The sequence below is a fragment of the Xyrauchen texanus genome, chromosome 10 (assembly GCF_025860055.1).
Source record: "Xyrauchen texanus isolate HMW12.3.18 chromosome 10, RBS_HiC_50CHRs, whole genome shotgun sequence".
Taxonomy (NCBI): domain Eukaryota; kingdom Metazoa; phylum Chordata; class Actinopteri; order Cypriniformes; family Catostomidae; genus Xyrauchen; species Xyrauchen texanus.
In genome coordinates, this window is record NC_068285.1 from 27538872 (window position 1) to 27555176 (window position 16305).

Below are 16305 nucleotides of genomic sequence, written 5' to 3' on the forward strand. Positions count from 1 at the left end.
AAATTTCTGTTAAGATCTGTTTCTCTGCTTTTACCCCACTTTCCATATGTGTGGTCTTGTGCATTCGACCTTTGCTTATGTCACTTTCTTCCCACTTTTCTCTATCTTTCTTCTTTCTATCTTTCATTCTATCATATTATCTCCTTTGCCCCCCCCCCAGTCATCTTTAAGGAAGTGAGCACCTGTAACCCTGCTACCATTACTGGCACTCTATCCCGTATCTCCTTGGATGATGAGGATGACCCTAAGCTTGTAGCCCACCAGGAAGGAGTCAACTTCAGCAGCCTACCTGGGAACATCCCTCCACCTAACCTTTTGATACAAGTACCTCCTCTGGGTCCCCTGAATGAGCTCAGTGAACAGACACTAAAAAAGAAGTCAATGTGGAACAGCAAGGTCAGCACCAGCGATCTGGACCCATCTACTTGTGCACTGAAAGTGGGCTGGGATGGGCCCGACCAAACCCTACTTCCACCCAAGATTCAGTTGGTGGTGGAGGTGGGGAAGGGGACTACATGGTGCTCCCACGTCGGACAGTCAGTCTCAAGCCCCCTCCTCCACCTCAGGATGACAGCAATCCCCTGAACATTACAGTAGACGACCCACCCTTTCCTCCACCCCCTTCACCCATGACTCTACATCCAGCAGAGTGTGAGGCCTACCCTGCGGACTTTGCAGCGGTGGACCACATCAACATAAATCTAAACCACTCCTATGGCATGCTGAAACAGCTGCCAGCCCATGCTGGCCACACACACACACACTCCCACACCAACACCCACACCCTGCAGGTCAAGCAGAATTGTCCATCTACCCGACAGATTCTTAGCTCGGGCACAGTGGAGCGCACCAGAACCCTTCCTCGCAACCTGGGCAGCACCAACACCAGCCTCTCAGCTGGATCTTTGGAAGTAAGTAGGGAAATACAGGTTTCATGCGCATCTCTTTATCACTGCTCTGTCTATAAAATGTCCTACATAAAAAGCCCTCTCTGCAGGAAGAAGCCTAAGTTGGCAGCTGGTTTTACATGGTTTCTGGCTGGTCCAAGCTGGTTTAGATGGTTGATAGACTGGACTTTCAGTCACTGGACCTGATTTCAACCTGGTGGACCACCTCTGACCAGTGATAAACAGCTACCAAGCTTGACCACAAAGCCAGTATGACCAGGTGTTCCCAGCAGGGCTCATTTTCTTACATTCCAGGGTTTTTTGCGCACCTCCTGTGGTAGATTAATACACAGATTCACTTGTCACAACTGTTATGGAAATGGTATTTAGTCCTTCTCAGCACCCTTTAGACTTAGACTTTGGACTCAAACTTAATTAGCTAAAGACAAAAGTCCAGTTGCAAGAAACCACTTAAGTTAAGAAAACCCTTGATTAAAATTGTAGGTGCATTGTCACTAAGTGTTAGAATCTTAAACTACACAAAAGTGGACTTGAACCCAATACTACCATGTGGTTTGTAATTATGGAGTAAATCTCTACAATACAATAGTTGTGTAATCTTCCTGAAATTTTGAATAAACCAGAAACCACATAGCACAAATAATCACCCTGTCAGGAAAATGTCAGGTAGATCAGCACAAAATCAACAAAAAGACAATAGCAAGCATGGATTCAATGATTGTAAACACAACCACCCACATATCAAACACACAAACCCTACTATTATAAAAAGAGAGTAATACTGATGATCTTATTAGTAATGTCTTCTTGCATTTCGGGGACGGATGATGGTACTTCATCTGTTGTCTATGAGACATCACACATACTGATTATCCAGCAACGCTCTCATCAGTTTTGTCACAGAAATGCAGTCAGGTGTGCCATCCATACTCAGAATCCCCTGTCAACATGATGTAACACAACATAGTGACTGCTTAAGTGTGTGTGTGTGTGTGTGTGTGTGTGTGTGTGTGTGTGTGTGTGTGTGTGTGTGTGTGTGTGTGTGTGTGTGTGAGAGTGCAGTTGAGTTTCAGTCTATAATTACACTACAGCCCCACAAGGATGGACAGCAGATGGTGAGAGAGAAGCACAACCAGAGGAGTACATGGGAGAAACTGTACTCCTTCATTAGTGGACACACACACACACACACACACACACACACACACAAAACACATGTTGGTGCAGCTATCAATATGAGGACTCTCCATAGACATAATGATTTTTATACTGTAAGAACTACAGATTCTATACCCTAAACCTAACCCTCACAAAAAATATTCAGCATTTTTACATTTAAAAAATAGCATAATACCCTTGTAATTACCAGTTTGTAACCTAAACAAATGTCCTCATAAACCACTTAAACCTGCCCACACACACACACAAACACACATTCACACCTTCCCTCTCTTTCAAACACACAGTTGTTTGAACTAACTAAAGGCAATCATCATACTTAGACAATATAAATTAAAATGAACCCTTACTTGCTTTCTAAATACATGTCTTATTATGAATGATTAATTGCTGCATATTGTTCTAAAGAAAACAAAATTATTTGTTGACCTTCATCAAAATGTATTAACTTGCTACGCCACTGAAACAACTTTCCTTTTAAGCTGACGTCACCAAGCCCTCTAATTATTCTACCCATCTCCTCCAACCATCTGCTATATGTGCACCAAATTCCAAATGCTGTTCCTGGAGCCCCCCAACAGTATATGTTTTGAAAATCTCTTATATCTGACAAAACAATTTAAGGTCGTTACTAATCAACTGATGAATTGAATCAGTTTTTTTTATATTAGGGACACATCCAAAATGTGTAGTGCTGGGGGGAACAAATATGGAAAAGATTGTTATAGAGACCACTGTTCACAATCCAATTATTGATACGTAGATAAAACCTGTTTGGCTTATTGAATATCCTGTTTTACTCAGAAATATGCTGCATTACGAAATAATAATGAGTTGTAAACATAATTTCAAGTTGACATTCCAAAGTTAATTAATGGATTGTCAACAGACCACCTCTTTATGTACACTATCCGTCTCTCATCCACTCTCCATCTCTCTCTGTCTCCCATACTTACTGAAAAGTGTTTGTGCATTTACACTATAATGCTGAAGCAGGTTGTTAGAGGCTTGTATATAGTTTTATCATCAATCATAAAGCTTGAAAGGCTGCAACACTGTATTTCCAAATTGATTTTAGTAGAGATCTCTTAAACTTTTCTAAAGAACTCACACACAGATTCAAGTTTAGGTTCAAAAGTTTGGTGTCTCCTAGGGAAAGGCTCCTATGTATTGATATTTTGGTAGGCTTGAACAAATACCTTTTTGGCAGATCTTTATGTCGATTTTTAGTGCTTTGGCTTTTCACCTGTCTCATCCAGTGACTCCTGGATGAAACTAACCTAACTTTATCAAAGTCTGAGCTGTAAGGTACACAACACGCCTCATGCCTCCTTTCCGTCTACACTGGCACAGACTCAGGTCTTGACTGGGTCAGGACTTTACACTCCTGAATTGGTAGATGAGTTTGTAAGACCAACTCTGAAAACTATTACAAGTATCTCATGTGTGATACATTAAAGTGGCGGTGGCGTAGTGGGCTAAAGCACATAACTGGTAATCAGAAGGTCGCTGGTTCGATCCCCACGGCCACCACCATTGTGTCCTTGAGCAAGGCACTTAACTCCAGGATGCTCCGGGGGGATTGTCCCTGAAATAAGTGCACTGTAAGTCGCTTTGGATAAAAGCGTCTGCCAATGCATAAATGTAAATGTTAAAGAAATTACCCTCCAACCCCCCCAAAAATATAGAGAATTTTGTCTTTGTTTACTCACCCTCACGTGTTTCTAAATCCTTATGAATTTCTATATTTTGTTTAAAACAAAATGCTTATGCTGTTATTTTCCATACAACAACTCCCTCTCACATAAGTCATATGAGTTTGAAACAATGTGAGGGTGAGTAAATGATAACATAATTATTATTTTTTGTTTGAAGCATCCCTTTAACGGACACTGACACAATACAATGGCTGTAACCACTGTACAAAGCTACAGTGTGATACAAATTGTTGTATACACAAAACACATTATATAAATTATATCTGCAAAGTGATGGATATGCAATATTATTGAGAATTGAGTAAGTTTTTTATTGAGTAATTGGAGCTTGGTGTGTTTACAGAAAAGATCAGAGAAGTTCTCAGAAGAAAACTGAGATGTTTATAATATTCATCTGGCTGGATATAAAAGCCAAACTTGTTCACTTTTTGTTTTTAATCAAAGGCTAATGTCAACATCATTTATGCTGTTTTATGATGAAGAGTTTTTAAAACACATTTGCCAAGTGATAACCCCTTATGTTGATGATGGAGCTCAGTTTGAGTCAAGACATGAAAACAAACGCTGGTAAACAGTTCAGTAAGCTGAGGAGTAGTATATGGTCACTGCACCTGCATGAGACCAGTGTGTCATGGGTGCCACAACTTACTCGGGTGCTCGAAGATTTGCAGTTGTGATTGATCGTGTCTTCTCTCCCCTCCCCCTTCCACCAGAAGAAAAGAGTACGGTACTCTGAGCTGGACTTTGAGGTAAGACCATATCCCCAATCTGTCCTTAGCCTGTTGTTTGTGCCTCTGTCCAACATTAGCTAGAGATTTGTCAAAGGGCTCATTCAGAACCCAATGATATTTACCACTCTGGTTTTTGTTTTCCCCATCATGCACCTAGTGCAGTGATTCCCAACCGGGGGTACTTGTACACCAGGGCTTACTTTAGTAGGTTCCATGGGGTACTTGGAAATATGTAGATTTTGCTTTGTTAAACCTATGGAACAGTAACTTAAAATAATATTAGGGAGTCAAAAGATTAAAGTAAATAATCATAATCATTATTTTTACTATTATTATTAATTTTGTATTTATTTATTTTGTACAAATCATTAACTCGCCCTCGTATTGTTCCAAACCTGTATTATATTTCTTCTGTGAAACATAAAAGGAGATGTTTGGCAGAATGTTAGCCTCGGTCATCATTCACTATTTTTGCTTTTTTTTTTCTTTTCATACAGTAATTTGAATGGTTTCTGAGGCTTATATTCCACCTAACTTTCCTTTTGATTAATAAATTATGACTGAATTTTAATTTGTCTCTTTTAACACATTCAGTTCCTTTATAGTGAAAGGCAATATATTATAAGTTAAAAGGAAATCATTTAAGGTTTTGTATCGATGATATGGTACTCGAGGGCTTGCATAAGACAAAAAAGGTTGGGAAACACTGGTCTTAGCCACAGTCCTATCCATGGCAAAACTGCTCAGTGTTCCATGTTCCTTGATACTCTATCATTTTCTGTCATTATTTCAAAATTATATCTATAATATGTAATCTAATAGTATGTTGTATAACAGTTAAACTGTTGACTGAATATATATATATATATATATATATATAAGTATATGTATATATATATATATACATACAGGTGAAACTCGAAAAATTAGAATATCGTGCAAAAGTTCATTAATTTCAGTAATTCAACTTAAAAGGTGAAACTAATATTTTATATAGACTCATTACAAGCAAAGTAAGATATTTCAAGCCTTTATTTGATATAATTTTTGATGATTATGGCTTACAGCTTATGAAAACCCCAAATTCAGAATCTCAGAAAATTAGAATATTGTGAAAAGGTTCAGTATTGTAGGCTCAAAGTGTCACACTCTAATCAGCTAAACACCTGCAAAGGGTTCTTGAGCCTTTAAATGGTCTCTCAGTCTGGTTCAGTTGAATTCACAATCATGGGGAAGACTGCTGACCTGACAGTTGTGCAGAAAACCATCATTGACACCCTCCACAAGGAGGGAAAGCCTCAAAAGGTAATTGCAAAAGAAGTTGGATGTTCTCAAAGTGCTGTATCAAAGCACATTAATAGAAAGTTAAGTGGAAGGGAAAAGTGTGGAAGAAAAAGGTGCACAAGCAGCAGGGATGACCGTAGCCTGGAGAGGATTGTCAGGAAAAGGCCATTCAAATGTGTGGGGAGCTTCACAAGGAGTGGACTGAGGCTGGAGTTACTGCATCAAGAGCCACCACACACAGAGCGGGTCCTGGACATGGGCTTCAAATGTCAAACGTCTTACCTGGGCTAAAGAAAAAAGAACTGGTCTGTTGCTCAGTGGTCCAAAGTCCTCTTTTCTGATGAGAGCAAATTTTGCATCTCATTTGGAAACCAAGGTCCCAGAGTCTGGAGGAAGAATGGAGAGGCACACAATCCAAGATGCTTGAAGTCCAGTGTGAAGTTTCCACAGTCTGTGTTGGTTTGGGGAGCCATGTCATCGGCTGGTGTTGGTCCACTGTGCTTTATTAAGTCCAGAGTCAACGCAGCCGTCTACCGGGACATTTTAGAGCACTTCATGCTTCCTTCAGCAGACAAGCTTTATGGAGATGCTGACTTCATTTTCCAGCAGGACTTGGCACCTGCCCACACTGCCAAAAGTACCAAAACCTGGTTCAATGACCATGGTATTACTGTGCTTGATTGGCCAGCAAACTCGCCTGACCTGAACCCCATCGAGAATCTATGGGGCATTGCCAAGAGAAAGATGAGAGACATGAGACCAAACAATGCAGAAGAGCTGAAGGCCGCTATTGAAGCATCTTGGTCTTCCATAACACCTCAGCAGTGCCACAGGCTGATAGCATCCATGCCACGCCGCATTGAGGCAGTAATTAATGCAAAAGGGGCCCAAACCAAGTACTGAGTACATATGCATGATTATACTTTTCAGAGGACCAACATTTCTGTATTTAAAATCCTTTTTTTATTGATTTCATGTAATATTCTAATTTTCTGAGATTCTGAATTTGGGGTTTTCATAAGCTGTAAGCCATAATCATCAAAATTATATCAAATAAAGGCTTGAAATATCTTACTTTGCTTGTAATGAGTCTATATAATATATTAGTTTCACCTTTTAAGTTGAATTACTGAAATTAATGAACTTTTGCACGATGTTCTACTTTTTCGAGTTTCACCTGTGTATGTATATATATATATATATATATATATATATATATATATATATATAGAGATCAAGGTTGCAGAAACACTGAAACAGTGTGGAGTGAGTGGCATTATTGTGTGTTAAAAAAATAAAGACCATAATGAGATGAGTAGAGATTGCACGTGTATGACTGAGGCAGCCAGTAGGACACCTCCATGGAATGATCAACTGGCAGGTTCCAGCAAATATCCAGTCTAAAGCTTCCCAATTAATTTTCTCCAGAATGCACTTTTAAATAGACTGTTTTTCAATTACATTTGAAAACCAAAGTGTATTTTGACTGGATATTTGCTCTCCATTATAGAGACTTCTTCTCAAACAGAGGTATATTTTGTTACTAACACAGTCAGATGCTTTCAGAGCTTCATAACCTTTTCAATCCTAGTTAGTGCTGCATGATGTGCCCTCCTTCCTCCTCCAAAAATGTATATATAACAAAAAAATAATAAATTCATAAATGGAATACGAAAGCCTCTCAGACTGAAGAAACTCTGTAAACAAACCAAAAGTGTAAGTGTTGCAAACGTACTGATCCTACGTGGATGGTGAATTGAAAAACTGCTTTATTGGAGCTGGTATTAGCCAAGGAGGTCTATGATACCTTGAGAAAACTATCTGTGAGCTTCCGTTCACAACTTTCATTGGCCATCGGTATAGAAAGATGCTTGTTGCCGCTAGATTGATGTTGTAATGCCATCTACCAGCAGGTGATAACTGGCCCGTGCTTACAAGGCAAGCCTTGACCCCTTGGCATTTGCAGTGATAGTTGGACCATGTTAAAGCAAGAGACATGTCAACTTTGTGTGAAAACCAGCTGTGTCTTTGAGTAACCCAGACAGCTCCAAACCACCTCAAATTAAATCTGGGAATTGGTGGAAGTATCTGTCAGTAGGGAATGACACTGACTAGAAAGCTTTAACATAATTGAATACCCATCAGCTTTAATAGCCAATCAGAACACCACCCATTGAGAGAATAAAACCTGACAGCGTTTGTATAGTTACCTCTTCCCTAGTTCCCTATTTCCTTGACTACGATCGACCAATTCCTCACTCTCTCCGGGCCTGCCCTTTCTTATTTTTGCTTTTGTCTTTTTGTTTGATTGCTCTCCCCTCCCCCCTTCCTTACAGAAAGTGATGCACACACGCAAAAGACACTCAGAGCTGTACCATGAACTCAACCACTCCAACAAGTTCCACACCATAGACAGGTATAACAGGGAACCTGCCATGTCGTCCTTCAAGGTAAGATTCTAACGTGTGCCCCTGATACCTAATCCTGACTTGTTAATACACCCAGGGCACCACCTCTAAACACAATGTGAAACTATCTCTTACTACCCTATGTGTAAAAAAAAAAAGTTTCAAGCTATAAACTGTGATTAACTTGGCTGTAAACATGCTGACCGCAGAATTTTAAAAACTTTTAAAATAGTACCTAGAGCACTAAATTGTTGACTTGCACCTAAATTACTAAATAATAGCACTGAGATTTACATAAATACTTTATTACCTGATAGGCAGAAAACATGTCATTTTTTGTTTGCAGGACCTACTATTTAAGGAATATTCAGGGTTCAATACAAGTTAAGATCAATTGCTACAAAAGTAATTTTATTATTTTACAGTAAATTACTTACAGTAATAAAATAATTTATAATTTAAATGTACTACTGATATATTTTAAATTATTACAGTAAGGCACTTACAATGGATGTAAATGGGGCCATTTTTTAAGGCAGAAACGTGAAGCTCATAATTTTATAAACACACTAGATTCTTCTGTTAAAAAAGGTATTATTTGAGTTGTAAAGTTGTTTAAATCGTAACTTTTGCGGCAAACCATTGTTCTAGGTAGAGGTCATATAGACATTTCGTCGTCGTGGCAACAGTTGTAAAACTGGATATTACTTAACAAAGAAGGTTTAGTAAGCAATTGTATCTCACTAAAATCATGTTAACATGCATATTGTTTACGTCTTGTGGCTATTAGTTTGAAATGTGAGTATTTTAAGGGTGCACTCAGTAACTTTTTGTTTGTCATCTTGGACAGTGACACCTAGTGGTATGGATGCAGCATGATTCAAAATCAATAATCTTTAGTTAAAGATGCCAGTGTAGAAATTCACTATTCTCAGAGTGCACCTTTAACATAGAAAACAACTGATCAACAGTTTTAACAAATGATTGGCCCTGTTCAATTCCATTGTAAATGCCTCACTGTAACTCAGATGTTTTCTTTTTTTTGTAAAAAAGGAGTGACAAGTCAAACAAATGTTTGTGGTAATCAACATTTGGCCACAAATGCTGTCGATTGAGCTTAACTTGTATTGAACCTGTAATATTCCTTTAATGTCTTTTAATTCCCTCTAACCTGCAGGAACATTTCAGGGATTAAATCTTAATAAATGTTTTCATATTACATAAAATTGAAATGTGAATTCAAGCTAATATGCTCATAAACGCTGATCTTATTTAACAGTATGATAGGAAGTGGCATGAACGTCACGGTTACTGTTGTAACCTCCATTCCCTGGGGAGGGCATGAGACGTTGTGTCGAATTAAGTGACACAAGGGGTCTTCCTTGGGAGCCTCACTTACCTCTGAACTTGAGAAAAGGCCAATGAGAAACTGACAGACAGAAGGGATAAAGGGAAGCGGGCGTACGTCTGTCAGTCAGGTTTTTGCACTGAGGGGCCGAGAATAAGGTACGGCCGTTTACAGTGGTAGGTCTAGTGTCGTGGCAGAAGGGACACAATGTCTCGTTCCCTCCCTCAGGGAATGGAGGTTACAACAGTAACCGTGACATTCCCCTTCTGTCAAAAATGACACAAGGGGTCCTATTCAAAAGCACCAAGCACTATACCATGTTACGTGAACTGCTGACACAGGTGCAAGCAGGCTGCTGCATGCTAGAAGCAACCGTATCGGCTGCACATAACCTTCCCCAACGTCTCCAAAAAAGATGTCATATACAGACCTTAGATTCCCAGCACCCCTGAGGTTGGAACATGTGCTACATGACTAGCATGGGAGCAAGCCCTGCAGCTGCAGCCTTTTCTCTTTCTATGTCTCTCGCATAGAGTGTGAAGTGGCTGGGGCTATGAGACCAAGTCAACCCTGGGAGTGTAAAATCTCACAAAGGTATTGGGTGTTGCCCAGCCCGCTGCTCTGCAGATGTCTGCTAGGGAGGTGACGTTTGCCAGTGCCCAAGAGGATGCCACACTTCTCTGCGAGTGTGCTCAAACCCACAAGGGGGCGGGCACGGCCTGGGTCTGGTAAGCCAGCGAGATGGCGTCAACAACCCAGTGAGCTAACTTCTGTTTGGAGATGGCGTTCCCTTTCTGCCGTCCACCAAAGCAGACAAAGAGTTGCTCATGACCTGATCCCTAAAGGGGGTCGTAGGAACCTTGGGCACATAGCCCGGTCGTGGCAGGATAACGTGAGTATGTGCTGGACCAAACTCCAGGCAGGTGTCGCTGACAGAGAACACTTGCAGGTCTCCAACCCTCTTGATGGAGGCTAGCTCTATCAGGAGGGTTGTCTTCTGGGAGAGGGCCTTGAGCTCAACTGAGTCAAGTGGCTCGAAAGGGGGTCTCTGAAGACCCAAGAGGACCACTGAGATATTCCAGGAAGGGAACAGCCTTGGCCGGGGAGGGTTCAGTCTCCGGGCGCCTCTAAGGAATCTGATAATCAAGTTTTGCTTAGACAGACGCATATTTCCCTCCCTTTATTCTGTCTGCCAATTTCTCATTGGCCTTTTCTCAAGTTCAGAGGTACACGAGGCTCCCAAGGAAGACCTCTTGTGTCACTTAATTCGACACAACGTCGAGTGAGTGACAGAAGGGGAACATTTTATATATTTACTTATAGGATATGGGTTTATATTGGAAGCACAGATTAGCTTTAAAATGCCACTGTACATGCACACCTGGTTTTTGGGAAACTCGGATATAGCTTTGGTTTCAATTCCTCATTATTATACTTTTCAAGCTAATTGATACAGTGTAATAGTTGGATACTATTCAGTCCCCTGCCATTACGCATATCCAATACACCTGCTTCCAGCTGCGCTCTGTGCTATCTGCTTTCCCTGGAATAAGCTGAGGGTTTCTTTCTTTTAGCTGAGAGAATCAGTCTGTATAGCTAGACTGCTGAATCTTTAACGTTCTATTAGCGGAAGGAGCATGAAAAAAATTCACACTCACGAATCCAGGGGGTTTTGACATAAATATTTAAAAACAAACAATGCATCTTCTGGAAAATTACCTGCTGCAATATTCGCTGTTGTGAGGAGTTTGTTCTTTAGTGGAATTTGCCACATGCCCATTCACTTTTAATTTGGATTGTGCTGTCTGCAGCCTTAGTAATGAGACATTTCTAGCCTTTAGATCCTTGTCCTGCACTGTTTATGCAGTATGCTTGGATTACGCACATACAGACAACCATCATAGAGTCATGCTCTCACGTTACAGAAGATAAAACTAGTTCTAACCCCATCTCCAATGTTTTGACACCGTACAGAGCCTCGTGGCAGTTAGTGATGAGATAGAATGCTTTTAGCATTCAACTTTTAATTCACAATTATAAAGCAATTATTTTTATTTCATTCTACAGGTCTTTCATTATGTTGACAATGTTATAATTATAGCTATAATGGTGTTCGTGAGAGAGAAAAAAGGAAATGATACATTTGTAAGTAATAATTCAGTGTCTTGTGCCAAGCAATTATTTGGATTTTGTCTTCAGGTCACCGGTTTATGACTGGAGTGAGATTGATTTTTCAGGGAATACAAGCATTTATTTTACGTAATTTATTAATAAAGAAGCAATATTCACATTTATGAAGATAACTTAAGTGAGGCACAAATGTAACATAACAATTAGTAATAAATTGGGGAAAGTTTTTTACATTAATTACTCAGAATGACAGTATATACTCGAGCTGGCATGGACTTAAGTGGAAGTTGTGTTGAAGGAGCAACACTAGTGCTCTCTCTTTAGAGCCTCGCGCATCTCTGAACTTGAGAAAAGGCCAATGAGAAATTGGCAGACAGAATTTGCATGTCCCTCACCCAGACATACGGTTATAAAAGGAGGGAAATATGCATCTGTCCAGTCAGATTTTTTCTTTGGAGCTGAGCGGTTGTGTGATCAGCGAGCTGCATTCACTGACTGTTCCATTCATCTCTACAGAGCGTATGCTACGGTGCATATCAGCGGCTTCTGATGGTCTGATAAGAGCTTCCTCGCGTGCCTGGGCTGCGATCAAAAGCAGGCAAAGTTTTATGAATGGTTCATGTTCTCAGTGTGAGAACATAGCCATGGCAACATTGTGGTCATGGCTTTCTTTCCTCACGAGAGCGCGCCTCCTTCCTACGGGATTGGGGCCGGCGCGGCTGGCAATGAAGGTGATTTGGAGTGTACAGTAGTCTCGGTTTTTCCGGGTAAATCCCCACGAACCACCCGCCTCCCAGTTTGCTCGTTTGCTTCGGTTCGGGCTTGAGGTGAGCGGCTCGCCTCATGGCCAGTCTGTTTACTCCCTCAGACCCCGTGAGCTGGATGATGATTTCAGAGCTGCATCGGAGAGCGTCACAGCGGCGTGTTGTTGATGACTCGACTGGGCTGCTACCTCCGGGTTTGCTCATCCAGTCTGAGCCTGATGGTAAGCAGACCACACCGTCCCCCGGTGGAGGGCCTGGAGGAGAACCTTCATTTAATGGTATTTTCTTTGCCGTAAACCCTTTGGGCTTCGGATCTCAAATTCTCAATAATAGAAGAGGCAAGAAATTCCGCAAGGCTCTCAAGAGAGACCCCTGGTGTCGCTTCTTTGACACAACATCTTGTTCACAACATCAGGGAATGGAGGTTACAACAGTAACCTAGACTTTTATGCATACCTGATGATGTATGTTATTTGATTTCAAAAATCCTCTTGTGTGACATTTTGTATAAAGAAGTTATCATGGTCACAAAGTTGTTTATCTGATTAGTGACCAAGAAACAGTGCAAAATCTTAAATATTTACCATTCATTGTATCATAATTGATTTATATTTTTCATAAAACTTACATTTTTTTAATTTACAGGTCTAAATTAGAATTTGAATCCCTGATTTTTAATGAGGTTTTAGACTTTTGAACCCCACCATATTATCAAAAAACACATAAGTGCAATGTAAGTACATTTGCATATCTGCTATAGTTCTCATTTGAACCAGGTTTTATATATGTATTTATTTGTCTGGCTCTTAATCCATTGACATAAATCAACACAAGTTTTCCCTCAATAACTAGCCTACCTCATAAAACCAAATCTACCTCAAAAACTAAACTAAAAACAGTCTGTGAATAAGAAATGCCCCAAAGTGCCATGTTAGTCATCTTTAAACCCCTCTTAACAATCCGGCCGCCTTCACAGGTTCCTCCTCCACCTCCACCAAGACAATCTGAGCCAATGTTAACACGGAGAATGAGCTTCGTTTACAAAGAGAGCCAACGTAAGCATGTCAACCACACCCCATACCCCCAGCCCTGTGTGATAGGGCCCTTTTTATAATAGTTCTCATTGATATAATGTAAATCCTCACTTTTTGATTCTATGAGATGTAGATGACTAAATATTAGATAGTGTTTTTTGTTTGTTTCTCATGCAAGCTTAGTATGGAATGCCCCTTGTGATGTTGTGCTGTACTGCTGTAAATTACTCAGCCTTGTGCTGTCCTTGTATTTGTGGTAGTGCATTATTTAAAACCCTTTAAACCATTTATTTTAAAAATTTCAACCAAACCATAACATAAACTCATAACTTGCCATATTTAGTATGGGTATCAAACTTGGTTTTAAAAGTCCATAAACAGATACTAAATGGTCTACTTAAACATTTTTTTATTTTTTTTTTATTTATTAAAATGATCTAAAAATCCTTAAAACCACAAAGATTTACTTGAGAAGCAAAATTACACAAGATATTAAAACTTGTTCCGCGACCCTGTACACAGGATAAGCGGTTGACGATGGATGGATGGATGGATTAAAACTTGTTTTCAGAGAATATATATTGAAATAAATGTATTTTTCTTACCACAGCATTTTTTAAGCATAAATAAATAAATTATGTGAGGTTTAAGTTTAAAACAAGAAAAACAAAAACAAACAAACAATATATTCAAGTCTTCATTTTTATTTGTATAGCGCTTTTCACTACTTATATCATTTCAAAGCAGCTTTACAGGAAATCATGCATTAACAAAACATTGAACTTTAATATTTATGAAGTCTTTGAGTCATCATTGTGTATTTTGATTAAATTATGATTGTAAATTGTGTAAAAATAATAATTGTATGTAGATCCCCAGTGAGCAAGCTGAAGGCAACTGTGGCAAGGAACACAAAACTCCATAATATGTTCGTTAATGGTGAAAAATAACCTTGGGAGAAACCAGACTCACTGTGGGGGCCAGTTCCCATCTGACTAACAGCATGAATATAATGCCAATATTAGTTATTTGTGTGCAGTGCAATTCATGGTTTAAACAGATTTAAATTAAGTAAGCGTTAAGGTCCAGTGTTTATAAAAAAAAAGAAATGTTTTTTTTTTACAAACTTTAAGATTAATGTCTTTGAAGTCTGCCACAGATTAATGGCAGAAATTCACATAGATGCATTGTCCTTTGTTAGTTGGCTGATGAAGGCTTTTGTTGGCAATTAATTGATTGTCTATGTATTCCATTTCAAGAGTGTAGTTCATCAATAGATAAAGGAGATATAGGCAGAGATATATGCGGTGCATCGCAGTGATCCAAGATGGCGGCGCGGTAGCACGCAGCGGCCACTCCGGATCCACAATGGTGCTATTTTTATTAAAAAAGCCCGACTATCGCAGCACATGGACATCGGAGCAACCGGTGTTCGTGTCTACCATCGCCAGACACTACAGAAATATAAGACTCATGCAAAAACCAAGCTGCATGATGACCTGCAGGAGGCGCTACGCGTAATCGGCTTGCTGCGGAGACCAGGCCTCCAGTCCTCGGCGTCGCCTGATGCCGGTGGCCGGGGGAGAGGACGTCGTAAGAGGTGTGCGAGAAAGCGGAAGTGCGGAAAGAGGGCGGGGGTCCATGCTAGGCTAAAAACAAACCCTAGCCGGCCGGCTCTCCCGTCTATCCTGCTCTCAAATGTTTGCTCCCTGGACAATAAACTGGACTATATCCGACTCCAGCAGGCTACGCAGCGTGAGTTTAGAGACTGCTGCGTCTTTGTGTTCATGAAGACGTGGCTCAGCGACAGAGTTCGGATGCCGCCATTCAGCTAGATGGGCTCGCCTCGTTTCGTGCCGACAGAAATACAGCTCTCTCGCGGTAAGACTCACGGTGGTGGCTTGTGTGTTTACATCAACACGGAATGGTGCAAGAACTCTATGCTAGTCTCTAGTTACTGTTCATCACTGTTGGAGCTTGTGACTGTTAGATGCAGACCTTTTTATCTACCACGGGAATTCACCACTGTTTGCATAACCGAGTTTACATTCCCCAAGCTAACGCTAAGGAAGCTCTGTGAACTGTATGGGGCTATGAGCTGAACTGCAGAACGCTCACCCCGACGGACTGTTTATTGTCGCCGGAGATTTCAACCATGCAAATCTCAAGACAGTGCTCCCTAAATTCCATCAGTATGTGGACTTTGCAATGAGAGGGGCTAACGCGCTTGATCTTGTTTACACAAACATCCCAGGCGCTGCACGGCGGAGCCCCGCCCCACCTCGGCTACTCAGACCACATCTCTGTTATGTTAATTCCAACATTCAGACCGCTCGTCAGACTCACAAAACCGCTTCAGAAGCAGGTGAAAACCTGGCCAGCAGGAGCCATCTCTGCTCTTCAGGACTGTTTTGAGTGTACTGACTGGCACATGTTCAGGGAGGCTGCAACATATGGCGATTCTACCAACTTGGAGGAATACACAGCATCAGTGACCAGCTACATCATTAAGTGCATTGATGATGTCACTTTCTCCAAGACCATCACCACACGCTCCAACCAGAAGCCGTGGATGACTGCGGAGGTGCGCACGCTGCTGAGGTCCCGAGACTCTGCCTTCAGAGCAGGCGATAAGGCAGCCCTAAGAACAGCTAGGGCCAAACTGTCACGGGAAATCAGAGAGGCAAAGCGCGCACACGCCCAGAGAATCCACAGTCACTTCCAGGACAGGATCTCCACCACCACCACCCTGAGCACTGGGGCCCCCCAGGGCTGTGTGCTCAGTCCACTGCTGTTCACTC

General features: G+C 40.9%; 1 protein-coding gene across 1 annotated transcript in view; it reads left to right on the plus strand.

Annotated features, from left to right (window-relative positions):
• LOC127650590 (adhesion G protein-coupled receptor B2-like) overlaps positions 1–16305 on the plus strand; it is a 461335-nt gene that overhangs the window by 425381 nt on the left and 19649 nt on the right. Inside the window, 5 exon segments of the mRNA XM_052136090.1 lie at positions 161–355; positions 358–911; positions 4519–4554; positions 8157–8270; positions 13447–13525. Coding sequence (XP_051992050.1) covers positions 161–355; positions 358–911; positions 4519–4554; positions 8157–8270; positions 13447–13525 — 978 coding nt within the window.